The 23,191-nt window shown below is 40.3% G+C and overlaps 1 protein-coding gene across 1 annotated transcript in view; it reads right to left on the bottom strand.

Moving 5' to 3' along the window:
- Positions 1–1,098: 1,098 nt before the first annotated feature.
- LOC122457184 overlaps positions 1,099–23,191 on the bottom strand; it is a 47,260-nt gene continuing 25,167 nt past the window's right edge. The window contains exons 12-22 of the mRNA XM_043500761.1: positions 14,363–14,586; positions 13,269–13,433; positions 12,701–12,883; positions 9,992–10,112; positions 8,440–8,553; positions 6,997–7,165; positions 4,998–5,160; positions 4,447–4,635; positions 3,059–3,251; positions 2,679–2,818; positions 1,099–1,257 (exon numbers count right to left, since the gene is read on the bottom strand). Of these exons, the coding sequence (XP_043356696.1) occupies positions 1,099–1,257; positions 2,679–2,818; positions 3,059–3,251; positions 4,447–4,635; positions 4,998–5,160; positions 6,997–7,165; positions 8,440–8,553; positions 9,992–10,112; positions 12,701–12,883; positions 13,269–13,433; positions 14,363–14,586 (1,820 nt within the window). The remainder of the gene's footprint in view (positions 1,258–2,678; positions 2,819–3,058; positions 3,252–4,446; positions 4,636–4,997; positions 5,161–6,996; positions 7,166–8,439; positions 8,554–9,991; positions 10,113–12,700; positions 12,884–13,268; positions 13,434–14,362; positions 14,587–23,191) is intronic.

Here is a 23,191-nt window from a genome sequence, read left to right as displayed (position 1 = left end):
TATACAACTACTTTGTCTGTCTAAAAACAACAACACTTTAATGCAAAGTTCTAAATCAAGTTACTCACCGTTGGTAGTCTGGTTTAGACCACATGGCTCTGTTCACTCCACAAGCCATCTTCTCTGTCAGTACCTCCACCAATCTCACTGCCTCTCTCAGGGCAGAATTGAACATGACACAATGCTCTTCTTGGCATTTCAAATCATGGTGTAATAAGTTAAGTTGTTTATTTACAATCTCATCATATTCAGCAGCCAGCTGTTTTCTGTGCAGTATCTCATCTTCTGCCTAATTGTAACGTAAAATGCAGACACCACTGTTTTTCAAGACATGAACTGAGACTGCAGCTGCTCTGTACTTTACTAAAAAGGTAACAACTGGAGGAAAAAGAGTAAATTTTGGCCAATAGCTCCAGTAGGTTGGGTAATAATTACCAGGAGGTGTCCTCACTTGAATGGTCTAGTGATTCAAAATATTGGTCCGTACCTGCCAGCTAGAACTTAAGGGATCAAGTTCACTTTGTTTCTATAGCTTTGAACTATATGTTTGTACATATATGTGTCTCTCTGTGTGTGTGTGTGTGTGTGTGTGAGAGTGTGTTTCTATTTATAAACTGCAAAATCGTTACATTTCCTTCACAGGTTTTTCAGAACAATACAGCCAAACACACTATCTGTGAACAAGATGGAAGAAGAAGCTGCAACAAAATATACATATATATACACACATGAATGACATTTCCAAAACTGAAAGCTTGGTCATTGCAAGGGAGAAGATATGGTCTTCCACAGGTGGGGAGAGAGTAGCATCAGACACTAAGTAAAAAAAAAAAAGCACACACCAGAAAAGTGAGTAACCTTCAGAAATATGTCTCTGTATTAACATTGAATTTTGTTCCAACAATTTTAGAGTTTTTAAATGATCTAGTATATCAGTCACATACTTTGCAGAAATATTATTTGCCTGGTAGTTTATGAAAATATGATGCCATTACACAACAACAAAAATGAAAGAATCCACATGACCATGTCTCATATTATGAAAATACACGTAGCCAAGTTGAGGTTTTCAGTTTCTATGTCTATGTATAAACAAATCTAAGAAAAACTGAGCTCTACCTGATATTTTGCTCTCATATAGGTCCCCATCATTATGCTGTCATAAGATTTTGCCTTCTCTGGGATTATTAACCTCATTATCCAAAGCTCTCTGAGTGAAGCTATTTCCGTCATAAGTTTGTGATACAAGATTTTCAGCTGAGAAGGAAACAAGATGAAAAATAAACAAATGAAGTTGTAGCTGTTGTTCTGGACCCTTCTTAATGCTCAAAGGCCACTGAATTTCTAGCACGAAATACATCTTTGAATGATTATATTCCATACAGGCATCTGATTTTTCTTTAAATATACCAATACTAGATGACTTCACCTTGATTGGAAATCTTTGCTGCCAATACAAAACCCTCTCCATAACAATTATACAGTAAGGCAATCATTTCGCTGCCTGATTTTGGGAGACTAAGCTGTTTGCAGCAGGGATTGTATTTTTGTTCTGTGTTTGTACAGCGCCTAGCACAATGGTGTCCTGGTGCGTGAATAGGACTCTTACGTGCTACTTCAGCACAAATAAATAATAATAGTCAGGACCTCACCATACTTCGGATAAAATTCCTGAAAGTAATCTTCATGAAATGATCATCCTTAGATGGATGTTGCAGTATTAGAAATGCTGAGTGGCTGACACTACGATGCCATTCCTGGCAAGACCCCCTTCAGGAAATGATGTCAGAGCAAAGGAGTTCTTGGGGCTGTCTTAGGCATGTAGGTAATTTGGGGCAACAAGTGTTTTTCAGTGTGTACCCTCTTTATGTGCCTTTCTTCTCACAAGATCTTTTTACTAAATATCATATTATTTAGTAAACATTTTAGTATTTCCCACTCTTTAGTGCAGCTAATGTGGCCTTAAAATCAAAATGAACTATGTGCATTAAAATATATCTACAGATACAGTAGCATGCAAACATTTGTCTTATACAATTCTCTCATGCTACACTGTACCCACAGACTGTAATTCTAGCTCCCCCTGCTGTTCTTAATCCATACAGATGCATGCTGTCATACGCTGCAGATCACTGGCCTGAATCATCATCATATTAACCCCACTGATTTCAGCTGTGTTACACTGGTATAAAACTGAAGTAACATAATGCATATGGTTCATTTTGATTGTAAGGCTACATTAGCTGCACTAACTGCATTAGCTGTCTGTCCACATCAATGTACCGTTTTAATTCTCCTAAATTTTATCTATGGCTCTTAACCCTTGTTACAAAGAAAAATAAGACATCATTACTCCAATTTTTCCAATAGAAATTGAGGCAGAGAAGTGAAGTGACTTGTCCAAGATCACATGTTACCTCAGTAGCACAACTGGGAATAGAACTGAAATTACCTGACTCCCAGGCAAATGCCCTAAACACTGGCCTATGTTTCATAAATACAGCTTATATGAATGATTATTATAACATATTAATGACTTCATGGTATAGAAGATAGAATTTGGAGTGAAGTATATGCCTTACAGTCATACCCTAATATAGCAGTAATACTGCACATGGTTGCTACGATCATCTGTACATACATGTGAGTATGATAAAAAAAACAAATAAATCAGTTACCTCTTCTTTAAATTGGCTCAGTTTGGCTGTGACTGACAGAGACTGCATGTGCAGAATTTCAAAGAAGACCTTGGTATTGAATGAATCCAGGTTTATCTGTTCTTCAGACTCCCAGATTTCACCTGTTTCTAGGAAGAAAGCTGAAATGAAAGTATTTATTATTACTTTTTAAAGAGGATCTGGAATAGAAAATTAAATGACCACAAAATCTATCTCCAGTGATCTATTGTAATTCAGAGGAGGGAAGGAGGCAAGTCAGAATATACAATCCAATGAACATAATTAGAAATAGGATTCTGTCATGAATACGTCAAATAAATTTGATTCAGCTCTTTGCCTGAATAACTGTTTATTATGTACTTTAAAAAAAATTATCTGACCTTCTGTCTCATCAGCGTTGCCACAGTTTTCATCCAAGCTGCCTTTGTTCTTTAGCCTGGGATGACATTTTTTAACTGAAATCACTGTGGATCCTTTGGAGGAATATTTGTCAAGATTATATTTCAGCTGCAGCCTTCGAAATGGAGGGCAGGTAGTTCCTTCTTTGGACCAACCCAAGTCTTGACAGAGAAGCTACAAAACACATTGAAACCAAGTGAACAGGTTACACTATTACATATTACTATTTTTATACCATTGTTCGTTCAACCAACAGGCTACATCATCACATGCAGGACCAGATCCTTCGTTGGTGTGAATCAGCATAGGTCCATTGAAGACAAAGAAGTTATGCTGGTTTACATCAGCTGAATATCTGGCCCACAAATTCTAATCTAAAGCATTCACATGATCTGTTCTAAAACCCAACAAATGATTAGTCTTAATAGATACCACATGAGTCAAGAGACAGGAATTGCAGTCATCAGCAGTTTGAATCTGCTGACATATGAATTAATAAATCATCTCCACTTTTCCATCATTATCCTTTATTTATTTATTCACTAGTAGCAGCAACAGGCCCCAATCAGGATGAGGACTCTACTGTATTAGGCACTGTGAGCATATGGAATATCCCTGCTCTGAACAGCTGCTACTCTGAAACCAATCTAAAAGACTGTATCACTGTTTTTTTTATTGTGGTCCTAATCCTGTATTTGTTGCTATCACTGGGAGTTTTCCCCTAAGGAGCCCAGAATTTGGCTCTGTGTTCACTGGCACTTGAAAGGCTGATTCATTAAAGACAAACCTTAACAGTAGCGAGCTAGGGTTAAGGTGTAGGCCTCTCATCTGTGAAACAGTCATGCAATTCACGAAGAAACATCTAAAAACCCGCTGACTCCTGCCAGCCTCTGGATGATGAACTGGAGAAAGGGAGCCACTGGTAAAAGAATTCTCCCTGTCCCCACCCACCCAGTGGCTGGATCACATCATTGTTCCCAATTTAACACAATCCTTGTAACAGAGAATGAGCATTAGGGTAGTGGCTGAATCACTTGTATCTTCTGGGACCATAAGCATGATTTATAACCCCAGGAACTCTCAATATTATCCACTTTTTATCTATCTCTCTGCTATATTGATAGTGCCAGTCAGCGTAGCATCTAGGTCTTGGTCTACTGAACTAGGAAGCATGAGTGAAATTCACCCTTCTATGCAGCTCTTAAATACTACTTAAGCCCTTGCATTAGGGCATAATTGGTGCATAGGGCTATGCGGGACCTTTGCGCAGAGATGAATTTCAAAATGTGTATGCAACATGTAGTTTAATCCTAAATCCAAAATCTGGAAGTGGTGCAGTGGAAAGAGGTATTATATCATTTTTACTTACAATCAGCAACAGGCAGGTAATAAGGAAAATGAGAAGTCCTGTTATTAATCCAATAATAGCTGGCCAGTCAGGTTTCAGAAGAAGGTTTGGGATTCTTGCAATGCCCACTTGTATGACATGCCTGGGAGTTGTTGGGAAGAACGGCCCATCTTCATAACACTGTCCACCATACGGCATGACTCTAATATACTTCATGGAATGAGCATACATGTAAAAAGAGCAGGTCAGACATATGCAACTTTGGCTCTATCCATCTGAATGCAAATGGTAGATTTGTATTTTAAGCAGAGGGTCAGATCTTCACTGACCCCTACCCCCACCTCTTTACACTCAAATGTACTTCATGAACACACACATTCACAAGCCTCTGTACTCCTACATGTGCACACACCCCAACACACTTTGTACCAACTCAACAAAATGTACGTAAAATACAAAGAGACTCATTATCATTTTGAAGTTTCCTCTGATACCATACCATTGTGTGGAACTTGAGACACTCCATTGAAAATAGCATGATAAAAACAAAAATAGAATTTCCCAAAACAAACCATTTTTTTGTCCTGGTTACTACTGAGCCCAAGGACATAGGTGCCAGGATGCTGGAATTGGTACAGGAAAAGGAGGAAGTTGGTGGAGGTCAGTTTGATTTCCTCTGCCAGGCTGCGGAATCCTCCCCAGTCAAATTCATTATTTGTGTTGTACAAGTTGTTTCTAGGAGCAGAAACAAAAGTTGGCTCTTGACATCATCTGTTTGTAAAATACTCTGCAAATATTGTGCATAATTACAGCAGAAACTTGCTAATGCACAATAATGACTGGGAGACAACTTGCAAATGACTCGATCCCATGAATAGGTAAGTGTAAAGAATGAGGGAATTATATATAGTACTTTTTACAAATATCATATGCCCGTCAGGTTATCTGCCTGAATGCCAGAAAGTATTGAATCAAAGGAGGAAAAGGGGAAATCACAGGAAATGAAACAATGACAAAGATAATGTTTGGGCGATCAGTGGAAAGAAACTACCTGTCTGGCTCCATGCAGACTAGAATGGTTTATTCTTCATAAGGCTAAAGCCTGGGATCAAAGGGGATCTTAAATCTCAAAGAGAAGGGATTCTGGTGTTAGTTAGTAGAGAGTAGTGTCCAGGTTGTGACAGGGAAAAGCTGGCAAGAGTGCAGTCTACTTCTCCCTGCCAGAGGTGGAGTTGGTGGGATTGAGTGGTGCTTCCAAAAGCTGTCAAGGAAAATTTAAGGTTTAAGTCAGACCCAGGCATTTCAGCCTTTTTCTGTTTTACCCTTTGCTCTATATGCTCTGTACCTTTAGGGAATGTTTTGTTTTGAAGACACTGTCTGTGTCACTGTGAACTTGTACTGTCACAGGCACCCAAAGGAAAGCTTGCAGAGGTGCCTAACTGAGATTTGTCCTATACCATTAACATGATTGGGAACCAGGGGGCTGCAGTGCAGAGATCCAGTTTAAGAGTGGCTGGACCATGTGGTCCCTCCCAGAGAGAGGTGCAGGGCATCAGGCCTGTCATCTTAGGGGTGCAGTTGCGAGGAACTAAAAAGGGTCTACAGTGCAGTTCGCCTTGTACCCATGTGTAACAGGCCAGCCTGACCCTTTAAGGCCAGAAGGCTTTGGGCTGGTCAGCTCTGATCCATTAGCCCTGCCCTGCTACACCTGTGCTGGCTGAAGTGGCAAGCACAAAGCAGACATAGGCCTGTGGAAGACTCCAGGTAGAAAGGCCTAAGAGTGGCAGCTCAGGAAAGAGTAGGGAGCAACCAACAGGAGCCCAGGAGGGGCTGAGTAGAGAAAAAGACAGGAGCCTGGGAAGGGTGAAAGCTGAACCCAGAGGGAGGGCAGAAGAGTGTGTGAATCAGAGAGAAGACAGACCCCTTTGGAAGGATGAGCTGGGGCCAGTTGGAGAGTGGGTCAAAGACTTTGTGTTTTGTTTGTTTTGGACTTGCATACCCTGGAAGGGGTGGAATTCTCTTTATGGCTTAGCCAGAGGGCCAAGTCACTGCAGCAAGATTGTTGTGGTAAAACTGAGGGACAGATGGCTGCAATCCCAAGTCTTCCTGTGAGGGGGCACTCTGAGATGGTGAGTGTTGTAACACTGTGACAGTGAGTAAGGATGAAATTCATCCCTGTGCAGGGGGCCATCAGAAAGCCAAAGCAGGGCTGAAATGGGAGTTAAGTGGTGGATAAGACTTGTGTTGGCCTGCTGCACAAGAGTGAAGTGAACAAACCCAACAATAAAAAAGCAAAGAGATAGCATCACAAAATACACTTTGGTCACTTATTTTGATAATTGCACTTTAGTTTTAATTATTTGTGAAGATCTTTCCTTAAGTACCAGTATATATTCGCAGCCAGTTTTGTAAAAAATAGTGCAGATTTAATAATAATTGATTCCACTCCCATCCACTTAGTTTTCTGTTCTTAAATCTGTGTTGAGAGATGTGGAAAAGCCAACCATGTTTTCTATGGATCAGATAAATGTGGATTAGCAAAATTCTATTGGGTTTCGAATGTGTACTTACACATCATACACTGGATAATGTTCTTTGGAAACAATGAAGAGGATGGTAACGTTACCATTGATGCATGTAGTGGGATTTAAGATGCCTGTAAATGTGATTTGCAATGTAGAGTTGGAAGGCCTCTGGCTTTGAGTCCAGTAAAACTGAGGATCTTCCTTGCCAGTCTTTCCTGTGGAAACAGAGATCTCAGTGGGCTAGGATCTTACTCTTCATGGCTGTTTGTATACATAATGGTCACAGGATATTGTATTTCCTGCTTATTTTACAGTTAAACTCTATAGAGCTGAATCTTGTTTCCAGACTAAACCAAGTTTACAGTCAGGGTGGCAGATAAATGTTGATTCTCTCTCTGGCTCTTACCTGACTTTGTGAAACTGTGCACTGTTCTTTCAACCTTGCTAAAATTGCTCTTCTAAAAATGAGGCATTAGCTGCATGATTTCCAGCTCTTATAGCATTTCACTGTGTAACGAAATGATACTCTTGCATTTTACTGCAATTGGTTCATCCATAGATTTGAGGCTGGGTAAGCATGAGAAAACTGACTGTGAGCACCCCTCTTGCAAGGATATAGGGACCAGGCAATTGCAATGGGAGTTTTGGGTGCTTAGAAAATAAGGCTTGTTACTCAGATTCCTCAATAAGGATTTAGATGCCTAAATGTAGGCACCCATGTTTAAATTGTTGACCTTAATATTTTGAAAATAATAATAGTTCCAACTCATGTAGAGAATCATTTTGCCAACAGAATCACTAGGACCTTAGGATGTATAAGCCAGAGACTCCTATATCAATTTTGCAAGGGGCTTGTGGAACCAATACAAAATTTACTTGACATAGTAACAGTTAAAAGAAAAGGAGTACTTGTGGCACCTTAGAGACTAACAAATTTATTAGAGCATAAGATTTCGTGAGCTACAGCTCACTTCATCGGATGCATCCGATGAAGTGAGCTGTAGCTCACGAAAGCTTATGCTCTAATAAATTTGTTAGTCTCTAAGGTGCCACAAGTACTCCTTTTCTTTTTGCGAATATAGACTAACATGGCTGCTACTCTGAAACCTGTCAGTAACAGTTAAAGTGAGAGAGAAGGAAGGCATAGATTTACTGTAGGGAACACAGCTGTGGGCATTCTGCATGTGGTGATATCTGACCTGGGGGAGAACGGCTTGGCAATACTCTAGTGAAGACAGGGGATTGATTCAGAGCCCACTTAAGTCAATTGAATTCTTTCTGTTGATTTCAATCAGCTTTGGATCAGGCTTAGAATGAGGGAATCTCTCAGGGGATATGATGAGGTGGAGGAGGACAAGGTCTATATGCTTTGAATATAGCTATTAACTGTTCACTGCAGACACAGTTCAGAATAGCAGAGAATTAATGTTGGTAACCAAAGGCAAATCTTACAGAAACTACGTTTTGCAGCCTTGCCGCATAGCCTCACCTGGAGTTGCTGCTGACAATAGTACACTTTTGTCAGGAGATGAAATTTTGTTTGGCACAATGAGCTTGTGCAGCAGTTCAGGGTCAGGATTGTACACACCCAAAAACCCTTTTCCTGAAATGATATAAAAGCATCAGTCATCCGCATTTTTATCATACCAGAACCCCTATTTCCTCCCCCTCTGAGGAGGATCAATTTATCTCACCTCAAAAATCAAGCTTAGAAAAACTGAAATAGAACTGTATCCAGAGTGCACTGGGCCCTTTTTGGCTCTGTAATTTCATTCAGGGCCTGTGCTCTAAAAGGCATGTGCAGTATCCATGTGCTTCAGATTCTCTTTGGCACTACAGGGCCAGATCTTCAGGTGGTAATTGATGCAACTCAGCTGAAGTCAATCGAGCTATGCTGATTTACACCAATTGAGGATCTGGCCCAGATGGTCAAATGCACCACTCGTGTAAATGGGCACAATTAATGCTAATGGAGCTTCGTTTGGTTACACAAATAATGCATTTGGCACACAGTTTTTATTCCAGAGTAATGGAAAAATATACATGCATATGTACATTTAAATCTACTTGCTAAATGCACATTAAAACATGAGGCATAAGCATCCCCAAGCAGAATCTCTACAGACAAAGGATCTGTGAAAGGGATCGTCTGACATGTAAACCTAGTGTTCTTCATACTTTGCGTATGACGCTTTAGGGAAGCCGAAAGCTTAAAAAATGTCTGGTCTTACATGGTATTTAACAAGTACATAGGTGGGATCTTTGCACAGGGGTGTGAGTTTCATCTAGAGTGCTGACACTTTGAATTAAACTTTTGAGTCTGAGATCTCCATTCTAGGAAATAATCCATTGAGGCTCTTTAAAAGGTATTTTGATGAGTACCTTGTTGTTTGCCATGTCCAGTTGGTGTGGTTCTCTGTCCCATTCTAGTAATGGTCAGGCCACTGAGGGTATGTCTACATTGCACCCTAAGGGCTGTGGGACCTGGGTTTGTAGACTTGATGCTTCTAACCACATCCTTGAGCATCCACAGTGCATTGTAAAACTGGGTTTATAATTGCTGGACTCAGGTCTCACAGCCACGCTAATGTGTCCATACTGCATTATGCTGACCTTCTGACTCAGGTCACTGGCTTGTCCTGTATCCACCTGAAAAATGATAGGGGTTGGACCTAAGCCTCAGTGGGATTTAGGTTCTGACCCACCCCCCTAGCAGAGACCTCAGATCCAGGTCTTGAGTGCTTGTTTACTTAAGTTGGACAGATTTCTGTGTGGATGGAAGAAGGGCTTGGGCTCAAACCCGAGTCAGAGCCTGGGATTAATGTGCAGTGTAAACATACCCCTAGAGTGACAAGCCAACTACAGCCTTGGCTCACAGAGATTGGTCTTTTAGCTCAGGCAGTACACACTTGTACATCAAGATCCAGCAGTCTCAGGTTCAATCCCTGCTGCCAACAACCCCCCAGGGATGTCAACATTAGATTTATAAAGGCCATTCATTACCTATATAATATTGTGAAATCTGTCATCCCCTTCCTTACCATTTGTTTTCACCATGTATACAGGATAGGAAGACATACTGTGCTCAGTAGGGCAGGGATTCTTAGCTGGGGAATGCAGCACTTGTAGAACTGCTTTTAATTGTTCCAAGAAAATGGCAATCTGAAAATAAAAGTTGAAGTTGGAGGTTTACTAATATAATATCTTAGCCATAGGCCATTCCTCATAATACAATAAAGAATTACAAACTGCAAATCAACACAAATCCAAATAACAGATTTTAAACACACGAATTAAAGAAACAAAATTAACTCTTCCCTAAAATCAGTTAAAAGAAAGAGTACTTGTGGCACCTTAGAGACTAACAAATTTATTAGAGCATAAGCTTTCGTGAGCTACAGCTCACTTCATCGGATGCATTTGGTGGAAAAAACAGAGGAGAGATTTATATACACACACAGAGAACATGAAACAATGGGTTTAACCTCAGCCTGGTCCAGTCCACACAAGAGATCCACTTCCTGGACACTACGGTGCTAATAAGCGATGGTCACATAAACACCACCCTATATCGGAAACCTACTGACCGCTATTCCTACCTACATGCCTCTAGCTTTCATCCAGATCATACCACTCGATCCATTGTCTACAGCCAAGCTCTACGATATAACCGCATTTGCTCCAACCCCTCAGACAGAGACAAACACCTACAAGATCTCTATCATGCATTCCTACAACTACAATACCCACCTGCTGAAGTGAAGAAACAGATTGACAGAGCCAGAAGAGTACCCAGAAGTCACCTACTACAGGACAGGCCCAACAAAGAAAATAACAGAACACCACTAGCCATCACCTTCAGCCCCCAACTAAAACCTCTCCAACGCATCATCAAGGATCTACAACCTATCCTGAAGGCCGACCCATCACTCTCACAGATCTTGGGAGACAGGCCAGTCCTTGCTTACAGACATCCCCCCAATCTGAAGCAAATACTCACCAGCAACCACACACCACACAACAGAACCACTAACCCAGGAACCTATCCTTGCAACAAAGCCCATTGCCAACTCTGTCCACATATCTATTCAGGGGATACCATCATAGGGCCTAATCACATCAGCCACACTATCAGAGGCTCGTTCACCTGCGCATCTACCAATGTGATATATGCCATCATGTGCCAGCAATGCCCCTCTGCCATGTACATTGGTCAAACTGGACAGTCTCTACGTAAAAGAATGAATGGACACAAATCAGACGTCAAGAATTATAACATTCAAAAACCAGTTGGAGAACACTTCAATCTCTCTGGTCACTCGATTACAGACCTAAGAGTGGCTATCCTTCAACAAAAAAGCTTCAAAAATAGACTCCAACGAGAGACTGCTGAATTGGAATTAATTTGCAAACTGGATACAATTAACTTAGGCTTGAATAGAGACTGGGAATGGATGAGTCATTACACAAAGTAAAACTATTTCCCCATGGTATTTCTCCCCCCCCCCCCCCCCGTTCCTCTGATATTCTTGTTAACTGCTGGAATTAGCCTACCTTGCTTGTCACCATGAAAGGTTTTCCTCCTTTCCCCCCCCTGCTGCTGGTGATGGCTTATCTTAAGTGATCACTCTCCTTACAGTGTGTAGGATAAACCTATTGTTTCATGTTCTCTGTGTGTGTATATAAATCTCTCCTCTGTTTTTTCCACCAAATGCATCCGATGAAGTGAGCTGTAGCTCACGAAAGCTTATGCTCAAATAAATTTGTTAGTCTCTAAGGTGCCACAAGTACTCCTTTTCTTTTTGCGAATACAGACTAACACGGCTGCTACTCTGAAACCTAGTACGTGTGGCACCTTAGAGACTAACAAATTTATTAGAGCATAAGCTTTCGTGAGCTACAGCTCACTTCATCGGATGCATTCTGTTTTTTCCACCAAATGCATCCGATGAAGTGAGCTGTAGCTCACGAAAGCTTATGCTCTAATAAATTTGTTAGTCTCTAAGGTGCCACACGTACTCCTTTTCTTTTTGCGAATACAGACTAACACGGCTGCTACTCTGAAATCTGAAACCTAAAATCAGTTACATCTTTAAAATCACCACCCCGAAAATATCTGAAAATTAGATTTAGAAAAATTAGAACTCCCTCATTTCATTTAAGTCAAAGGTAGCCTTCTTCTCAGACACTTTTTTCTCACTTCTATGGCCTACCAGGCAAATAGGGTGACAGCCAATACAACTGAAATATTTTCACTATGTAGCAAGTATTCTAATTTTGAGGTGATGTGGTAAAAGGCACCAGGCCCAGGAAGAGAGAGAACCATTTGTTTCTCAAGTAGCAGTACAGGTTACAAGCTTGCTAAGTCTTCAACCTGGCCAGACCCATATGGACAAAGACAATTATGTCTCTCAGTACCAGCACACCTCTTTTCCAAATTGGCCGTCTGCATAGATTGGAAATTGAGACCTACAGACCCCACCATCATATTGTTCAGAATATCCAAATACTGAAAAGTTTATAAGTGACATGAATTTCACATACCAGCTACAGCTGCAATACAAGACCAGATGCAAAAATACATCAGACATCTAAAGCAGAATTTATTTTTGTTTTGCTCCTACACTTTAAGACATCACTCCTTTTTTTTTTTTAAAAAAAAGGATGATCTTCAATTATAAGGCTGACTGGATATTAAAAAGTCAATATAAATAGATGCACTGGAAAAGTTACAAGAGAAGCACATTTACCTGGCTCCCATTTCTGTAAGTGATAGAAAGTTGAGCATTTTTCCCTTTACAGACAAACTGCAGAATGTCTCTTTGTTGTCTTCTACACTGAGAGTTACACACAGTGTTCAGATTGTCTGCTTGACAAACGCAGAGGCCAAGAACCTTGTCATAGCCTCGATAGTCTTCAGGAAGGGCACAAACCTGCAGAGAAATGAACAAAGAAATTCTGCCATAAAAGTGTGAAAACAATCTGAATGTTGGGACTCTAATCAGGACCTCTTGGGGAAAAACAGAAAAATGCAGAAGGAAATTGGGCAGTTGTTTTGTCATGCTGAAAGAATCTGAACTTCTTATTTCAGGTAGGACAGGAGCAACATGCAGGAATTCAGAGCATGTTGTGAAAACTCCAGTGACACTCTTTGTTCACGCACAGTCTATATGCAATGCAGAAATGGTCAGAAAGTTATGCATGGTTCCAGGATTTCGATGAAGTGAGCTGTAGCTCATGAAAGCTTATGCTCAAATAAATTTGCTAGTCTCTAAGGTGCCACAAGTACTCCTTTTCTTTTTATAAAAAACACAGTACCTTATTTGTACAGTATTTCATCCATTCTTTCTTAGTCAAGCACTGTCCTTCCTGGTTTCGGGAAGTTGTATCTCTACAAATGTCATATACTTGTCTAACACAGTGTCTCCTCCCATCCATTAAAGTCTTATAACCTGGAGCACATGGACAGTGAGCATCACTGAGCTGTAAGAAGAAAGAGATTTATTCAGCATGTGTGGTCTTCCAGGCAAAACTGCTTCTACAGACTACTTATATCAGGATCTCACTTTATTGGACAGATGTAAACTGAACCTTCGGCTTTCAAATACATGTTCTTTACCTTCCATCAGAGGAGACAGAATAATGCAACCAAGAGAAACTCAAAACAATACAGAGTTCCAGAATGTGAACAGGGAGACATGGGGTCTGCATATGAATAGTCGGTTGTAGGGTTGAAGGGTATAGCCAGTAAAGAAGGAGAATTATTATGTTTAGTAGTGCATACTAGGTATATTGGCAGGGTAATGTGAGAGCCCAAGGATGAAATAATAGATGGTGCTTTGGGCAGGATTGAATTACATTGGTAGGTGTGTGTGAGCACTTAGGACTAAAACAACAGTGGTCCTGAAATGCTTTGGCAGACCTTTGTCTAGAAGTTTGCACAGTGTTTGACCAATGCTTGGATCTAGCCAGTTCTGCCATTTTCTCACTTTCATGAGTACTAAAGTTCTAGAGCTCAAAGTAACAAAAACCCCTTATTTTGTTTTAAAATGAAGCATTTCTTAAAGTGTTAGCGTGATTAAGCATGATGTAGTCAAAATTCTCAGTGTGATTTGGTCACAATAGGTTATTAGGAAATAAAATTGAAACCCAAACTGATGTTTTTAAGTGTAAGCTTTTTGTGGGCAAGGTCCATCTTTTCATTATTTGAGGGTACAGTACATAGCACATGGGGGCTTCAGTCTCTGAATGGGTCTTGCGAGTGATGCAGCAATTCAAATAATAAGTAATAATAAATAATAATAATTTAGTTATTTAAGAAAATGGTAGAATCTTTTATTAGAAATAAAACTAAATTTCAACCCTTCCACTTTAAATTGTTCTTTCACAATCAGAAGGAGCTGGTCCTATACCTGAAACACACGGCCTTCCCCATGGCAGACACATGTTTCTTGACCCTCCTTGGGTTGCACAGCTTCTGAGCCACATGGAAGACATGCCACTTGACCAGGTGTGGGATTAAAGAAATTCACGGGGCAGTTCAGGCAACTGTGTGAAGTCAGAGGTCCTTCTACAGAACGGAAGGTGCCAGCTGGGCACGGGACTGGTAGAATGCTTCCTTCAGGACAGAAAAAACCTTCGGAACAAAGCAAAGAGTAAAACTTCATAATACAGGTACATTAATTAGTGTAGTTACAGTATAAATGTATTGTAATTAAACTGTAGTTCTAATTTTTGATGCAATTAAGCATATCCCAATTCTTCAATTAAAAATGCTTGCCCATTGCATAAAATAAGAAAATGAAAATGCTTGACCCCCCCCCCCCACCCCGTCTTGCCGGCCTCTTTCTCTATGGAAAAACAAAGGGCCTCACTTGTCTGGCCCTTAATTTCTGATTCTAAAGCCTTTTGTATCCACAGTAACACAGGTAGGCCAAAAAGAATGCCTTTCCAATGAGATCAGAAATACTGAATAAATGTGGAAAGCTTTACTTATTCCTGCAGTAGTCATGCTAAACCTTCCAGCCAATCATGGATTCTGTCTGTTACCTAATCATAGTGATAATGATCAGATGCTATGTCAGAAGAATTTCACTCTTTTGAAGGATATTTTTTAAAAATTCAAGAAAAAGGATTGTGAGAACATTTAAATAGTTTCTAGCAAATGGATATTAGCCTATTTCAAAATACCTGCTGGACAGACTGACTGATTGTGTTGTCTTCTTGTACAGAAGATTCCATTTTCACAATTTTCATTGTTCTGAAGAAGTTGCAAATCCCCAGCACAGCAAGACAAGCTCAAGAATATGGATAAAATAAAGATGAGACAGGCCATCTTTCAGTGGCACAGAGCAGAGAAATGATCAGTCCTTTAAACCTTGGTTACTAACATGCATACACCCTGGAAGGCTTTTGCTTCAGCCATTGAATATTTTATAGGGAGCGAAAGTTAAGACACATGAATGTATTAATATAAAACATCCATGGAAGATACCTGATCTTATTGTGTTTCCCTCAGGGTCATATAACAGAAGCAGGATCCTGTCCAATGCAAACAGCTAGCAAGTGAAATATGAATACAGTACTGGGCTGGGGACAAATGCTTAGCTGTTTTTATCTGCAATTCCTCACCATTCTAGTCCAAGGATCTCATTCCTAGTTGCTGAACTTTGTGACTAGAACCTGAGCTTTTGGGGAATGATCATAACTGTCCCTCTTCGTCTTAAACTATGAATCCCCACTCTAAATAAATCTGAATTCAAAGTAAACTACCATAAATTTAAGCATGATGAACTTTGTTTTAGTTTTGGGGCAGGCTACATACTTTACACCAACAATTCATTATTATTACCTTACTTTATCTTTCTTCCCCCTCCATCTTGGCTAGATTTGTCACCCAAAGTCATTGGCATAGATTTGAACACAATACAGGAGTTGTGTCTCCTGTCTCCCAATGCTTTGTCTTTTTGCATCCTTTTACACTTTTTAAACAGCCTCATGGAAAGTTTTGCAGGACCAATTGTCCAGCAAAAACTGGATTTTCATCCTCTTAGTAGGTTTCCACAACAGGTGGCAGCATTGCTTCTTGTATAGACTGGTAAAAGATCATCTGCGCCACAATTAACTAAAGATTGAAGTGGCTGCATGCTTACTATAATTAGTGATAATTTAATTGCTTTAAACATTGTCAAAACAAAAGCAAACAAAAATAATTTGGATGGTTCATCCTTATGTTTTATTTCTGTTGTTTATTGCAACAAGCAGATCTAGATTATAGATTCTCTTCACCTTTGCTGTGACAAGTGTAAGGGTAATATTTTAAAAAGCATCTACGGGCAGGATTTTCAAAGGTATTTATGCTCCTAAAGATGCAGATAAGCACCTATTGGAATTTTCAAAAGCACCTGAACACCTAACTCCCCTTGACTTTCAATAAGACTTATGCCCCTAAGTGCCAAAGTCAAAGTCCTATTACCAAAATGACTTGGGCACGAAGGCCCAGATCCTCAAAGGTATATAGGCACTTTCAATGGGAGGTTCCTACATATATTTGAGCACCTGGGCCTACAGTAACATTTTCAAAAAAGTCTCAGTCCCATTTTCAAAAGTAATGTAGGGCTTGTCTACACAGGGACACTCAGGAAAATGAATCCAAATTAACTGAAGGCCTGAATTTAAAGTGGATTAAATTAATAACGCATGCATTTTTAACAGTGAGAGTAATTATCACTGGAACAATTTACCAAGGGTCGTGGTGGATTCTCCATCACTGACAATTTTTAAATCAAGATTGAATGTTTTTATAAAACCCTAAGAATTATTTTGGGGAAGTTCTCTGGCCTGTGTTACACTGGAGGTCAGAACATAATCACAATGTTCCCTTCTGGCCTTGGAATTTATGAATCTGTTCCAGCGTTGTATGTGCATTTCCTAGGGTAATTTTTAACAAATTCCTTCTTGGGAGACTTTGAAGGTCTCAACCAGTCATTGTTCCATGTACATTATAACTGAAAGTATTATTTTTATTCTAAAATGTTTGATATAAAACGACATGTCGTCTTCCAACAATTGTGACATATTGATTGCAGTGGTGAGACAATGACTTCTGGTACCATTAGTGCTTCTGGCTCACTTATCTTAAATTAAAATTATTTTATTTTTATTACAATGCTGTCAAGAGCCCCCAATTGAGATCAGATCCCTATTATGCTTATTGCCATATGTGTACATAGTAAGAGACAGTGTTTGCCCCCAGAAGCTTATAATCTAAAACCAGGTCTACACTACAAAGTTTGTCAACATAGCCCTGTCAGTCAAGGGTATGGGAAAAAAAAGATACACATAGCTGATATAGCTATGACAACAAAACTCCCAGAGTAGGCATGATAGACAGAAGAATGATTCTGTTAGCACAGCCAATGTCGTTCAGGGAGGTGGTGACAGAAAAACTCCTTTCTGCATAAGCTGTGTCTACCCTGGGGGTTCTTCCAGTATATTTACACCAGTATAGCTATATTGGCAAAGCAAGTCGAGGCCTCAGTAGAGAAGAAAGAAAAGGGTAGTATTATTATTCCCATTATATACATGAGGATCTGAGGTACAAAGAGATCAAAGTCCCAGTCCACAAATCTGAGCGTGCATGTAACTTTACACGCGCAAATACTGCTATTGATGACTGGGCTAATCAAGTGTATAAAGTTATGCACATGTTTGTAGGACTGGGGTAAATAACTAGCCCAGGATCGCACAAGAAGTCTGTGGTAGAGATAACTGAACTCAGATTTTCTGCATCCTAGCTGGGTGCCTTAAATGCAAGACCATCCTCGTTAGCACTATTTTAAACAATAGAATAGTGGAAGCTGGTTATAACGTTAGAGATTTTTTTCTCCTAGGAAGGGTTGTGCTGGACGGGCCTCCAAATCATAGGTATGGCAGCAGCATCTGCAAACATAATGCGTATAGCATCAGATGAACAGACACTGAGAATCTGGGAGAGATTTGGTTTTATAATGAAGAACATGGAATAACTCAAGATAGTGGCTTATACAGGTTTCAGAGTAGCAGCCGTGTTAGTCTGTATTCGCAAAAAAGAAAAGGGGTACTTGTGGCACCTTAGAGACTAACAAATTTATTTGAGCATAAGCTTTCGTGAGCTACAGCTCACTTCATCGGATGAATTCAGTGGAAAATACAGTGGGGAGATTTATATACACACACAGAGAACATGAAACAATGGGTTTTATCATACACACTGTAAGGAGAGTGATCACTTAAGATGAGCTATTACCAGCAGGAAGGGGGGGAGGAAGGAGGAAAACCTTTTGTGGTGATAATCAAGGTAGGCCATTTTCAGCAGTTGACAAGAACATCTGAGGAACAGTGGGGGGTGGGGTGGGAATAAACATGGGGAAATAGTTTTACTTTGTGTAATGACCCATCCACTCCCAGTCTCTATTCAAGCCTAAGTTAATTGTACCAGTTTGCAAATTAATTCCAATTCAGCAGTCTCTCGTTGGAGTCTGTTTTTGAAGTTTTTTTGTTGAAGAATAGCCACTCTTAGGTCTGTAATCGAGTGACCAGAGAGATTGAAGTGTTCTCCAACTGGTTTTTGAATGTTATAATTCTTGACGTCTGATTTGTGTCCATTCATTCTTTTACGTAGAGACTGTCCAGTTTGACCAATGTACATGGCAGTAACTCTTTCATGATTATATCTCCTTTCCGTCTCTGCAGCAAATATCAATACCTGAGGCTATGGGCCTGAACTGATGAGATAAGATTTAATTGTGGAAAAGCTATCAACAATTGGTGCTAGGTTACTCACTGTACAAACAAAGATACAATGTCTCATTTCTCCAGAAGTGACACAAGGGGCTGTGGTGTGTGCCAATCGGTCACTTCCCTTGCTTCTGCTGAGAATGCTGGAAAGAAAATACTTTAATGGGAGGAGGGAAAGCTTAGATCCCAGTGGAGATGGATGCTGTTCTAAGGGTGGAGGTTGATTCTGTTTTAGGGAGCGCTTCTTCTGGTTGTTTTTATTCAATTGTTTTATGTCCAAGTTCTCTTGAAAATACTAAGGCGGAGGGGAACAAAGAAACTAAATAGGAATTTTTGTACCAGGAGGGAGTGCTTTTGTCTTAGAGCAGCAGCTGTCATTTAGCCTTCTTCCCTTATTGTCTCTAGTATGCTGGAGATCAAACCTGATATATTAATCTTGATTGCAAAACAAACAAACCACACATGTACCAAATTGCCAAACCCTCAAGAAACACATTTGCAGTGTTGACAACCTCAAAAGTTCAAAAATCAGGAGTCATGCTCCCCAGAATCATGAGATTGGCTTAGAAATCACATTTTTTATTTGTATTGTGTTTTTGTTTTTAAATTGGGGTTCTTTTTATGGTTTTTGAGCATTTAGCATGCCCTAGAGTCACATTTTCAAGCTTTCCTTTGAAACCATGAGTGCTAGAAACTCACTTTTTTTAAAATGCAAGCTGAGAGTCTCACATAATCACGATTCCAGAAGTCAGAGATTGAAGTAAAACATCACATATTGTGAGACTTTTGCTAAAAGTCATAAGAACAACAACATTACATTTGTTCTGTTCACATAAGCATCAAAAAGCTCAGACTCTTATCCAAACCTCTTGGGACTCCTTTCCTCTCCTCTCCTGTGATCTCCCAGTAAGTTCCTGGCTCCTTTCCTTCCCCACTCCTGACAGGGCCTTCTGATTCCTAACCAAAGACCAACTAGAGATGCCCCATATTATTTGGGGTTTGGATCGTATTGGGAGCTGGGGGTGTCTGGGTGCTAGAGACAGGAGCACTTGCTAAGCTGTTTTCAGTTAAGTCTGCAGCTTTGGGGGCATGCATCAGACCCTGGGTCTGTGTTGCAACAGATTAGCATATCTGGCTCAACAAGACAGGATTCCGGAGGCCCAAACTGGCAGAGAAAATGGGCTCAGAGGTAGTCTCAGCACATCAGGTGACAGTCCCAAGGGGATCTCTGTGACCAAACCCATCACACTTCCTATCTTTCCTATGCAGTGGGATAGTTTCCTCTTGTGCCCTTAATAATGTCTCTTTGAAAAACTGCCAACTGTCTTCAACTGTTTTTCCCCTTAGACTTGCTTCCCATGGGATCTTACCTACCAACTCGCTGAGTTTGCTAAAGGTTGCCTTCTTGAAATCCATTGTCTTTATTGTGCTGTTCTCCTTCCTACCATCCCTTAGAATCATGAACTCTACCAGTTCATGATCACTTTCACCCAAGCTGCCTTCCACTTTCAAATTCTCAACCAGTTCTTCCCTATTTATCAAAATCAAATCTATAACAGCCTCCCCCCCAGTAGCTTTCTCCACCTTCTGAAATAAAAAATGGTCTCCAATACATTCCAAGAACTTGTTGGATAATCTGTGCCCTGCTGTGTTATTTTCCCAACAGATGTCTGGGGAGTTGAAGTCCCCCATCACCACCAAGTCCTGGGCTTTGGATGATTTTGTTATTTGTTTAAAAAAAGCCTACTCTACCTCTTCTGCCTGGTTAGGTGGTCTGTAGTAGACCCCCGACCATGACATCACCCTTGTTTTTTACCCCCTTTATCCTCTTCTACCTCTTCTGGGGTCACCAACACTTTTAAAAAATCAGCAATCCAAAACTTTCACCCCATCTCTTTCCCCTTTGAGAACCTGTCAGTATCCTTCCCTTATTGAACTCCAATGAATACACATGGTGGTGGTCAGACAGAGAAGCTCTCACGCTCCCTCTTCTATGAGCTCCAGGCCTGGGGCCTTAAACAATGAAGCAGCTGTCAAAGCCATCATCAGATTATCCTTGCTTTACTTCCCTTCCATGCAGAAGAAAAGACCCTACCTTTATACAGCTTCCTTGGTCTACATGTCCCCTGTAATATAACCATCACAAGGACTGGTTTCTTGGCTTAAATCAGGAACAGGGTGCAGCTAGAACTTAAATTGCTCTTGAAGGGAGAGCTCTCCCAGAACTGAAGAAGAGCTTTGTGTAAGCTTGAAAGCTTGTATCTCACACAAACAGAAGTTGGTCCAATGAAAGATACTACTTCATTCACCTTGTCTATCAGGATAGGCCCAACAAAGAAAACAACAGAACGCCACTAGCCATCACCTTCAGCCCCCAACTAAAACCTCTCCAACGCATCATCAAGGATCTACAACCTATCCTGAAGGACGACCCATCACTCTCACAGATCTTGGGAGACAGACCAGTCCTTGCTTACAGACAGCCCCCCAATCTGAAGCAAATACTCACCAGCAACCACACACCACACAACAGAACCACTAACCCAGGAACCTATCCTTGCAACAAAGCCCGTTGCCAACTCTGTCCACATATCTATTCAGGGGATACCATCGTAGGGCCTAATCACATCAGCCACACTATCAGAGGCTCGTTCACCTGCGCATCTACCAATATGATATATGCCATCATGTGCCAGCAATGCCCCTCTGCCATGTACATTGGCCAAACTGGACAGTCTCTACGTAAAAGAATGAATGGACACAAATCAGACGTCAAGAATTATAACATTCAAAAACCAGTTGGAGAACACTTCAATCTCTCTGGTCACTCGATCACAGACCTAAGAGTGGCTATACTTCAACAAAAAAGCTTCAAAAACAGACTCCAACGAGAGACTGCTGAATTGGAATTAATTTGCAAACTGGATACAATTAACTTAGGCTTGAATAGAGACTGGGAATGGATGAGTCATTACACAAGTAAAACTATTTCCCCATGGTATTTCTCCCTCCCCCCCCCCCCACTGTTCCCCAGATATTCTTGTTAACTGCTGGAAATAGCCTACCTTGCTTGTCACCATGAAAGGTTTTCCTCCTTTCCCCCCCCCCCCCCGCTGCTGGTGATGGCTTATCTTAAGTGATCACTCTCCTTACAGTGTGTATGATAAACCCATTGTTTCATGTTCTCTGTGTGTGTGTATATAAATCTCTCCTCTGCTTTTTCCACCAAATGCATCCGATGAAGTGAGCTGTAGCTCACGAAATCTTATGCTCTAATAAATTTGTTAGTCTCTAAGGTGCCACGGGTACTCCTTTTCTTTTTGCGAATACAGACTAACACGGCTGCTACTCTGAAACTTGTCTGTCTAATATCCTGGGACCAATATGGCTACAACACTGCATGCAGTTCTCTCAGTGGCAGAGATAAAGGCAAATTTCTTTCTAATAGTTATTTTTCTTGACTTTACTCTTTACGGAAATAAAATGAGAGAGAGCATCCAATGTAACCAGGGAGCTCAAGTTCCATTGCTCCCTCTTCTTTTTAAATGAGTGAAGGAAAGTGGATGGGAGAGCAGAAGAGACAATTAAATGCAATATCTTATTGTAAAAAGGAGAGAACTTAGTAACTAATTACATTGTTTAAGCCTGCTCAATGTATCTCTTAAGTGGTAGAGCAAATACCTCTTATGGGACCACCCCACTCTATTCCACTGTGGAGCTGATAATTCAGACCTGTTCTTAGCCCAGTTGTTGCTCTAGTATAACTATTTCAGTTAGAGTGTGTGTTTTAACCAAAATTGTTAAATTGGAGACAACCTCTAACACAGACACAGTTGTATTAATATAAAAATACTGTATATTGGTGTATCTTATTCCCCTCCCTTTGTTGATATGACTTTACTAACATAAAACACCATTTATACTGCTTTCGGCAACCATATTAGAGGAGGTAGGACCTCTTTAACTATAGTGGTACAATTAAAACAGTAGAACTTGTGTGTGTAGACAAGGCAACTGAAGGATGTAGTGATGTGAGTGAAACCTAAACAAAGATGATTTCTGCTATATTCGTATTGCATTTCTGGGAATTATTGTTCAAAAATAATTTGTAATTCTAATTACCTTATTCTCTGCATAACAAACTGAGTGAGATGTCAGCATGTTTGTAATGGCTTATGGTTAATAGGGCAGTTCAAGAAGATTGGTCTAGTTTCCTGTATAAAAGGTTAATTAGGGTTGTTAAAGAAAGAAGAGAACTTGTTCACATAGCTGCAGGTAGGGTAACACCCTCTCCTAGAGGCACATATGCAGACCTATCTCTGAGTCATGTTCACATACATTATTACTTTCCATCTAAATGTTATTTTCCAGATAATGTTTACAAGAGCTTGTGGCTTTCCTTGTAAAGGAAGCCAATTAATGCTAGATGCTGTTCTGTTTGCATTGCACAAGTTCACTGAGGG

The sequence above is a fragment of the Dermochelys coriacea genome, chromosome 22 (assembly GCF_009764565.3).
Source record: "Dermochelys coriacea isolate rDerCor1 chromosome 22, rDerCor1.pri.v4, whole genome shotgun sequence".
NCBI lineage: Eukaryota > Metazoa > Chordata > Testudines > Dermochelyidae > Dermochelys > Dermochelys coriacea.
This window is presented reverse-complemented; position numbering and strand designations above follow the sequence as displayed.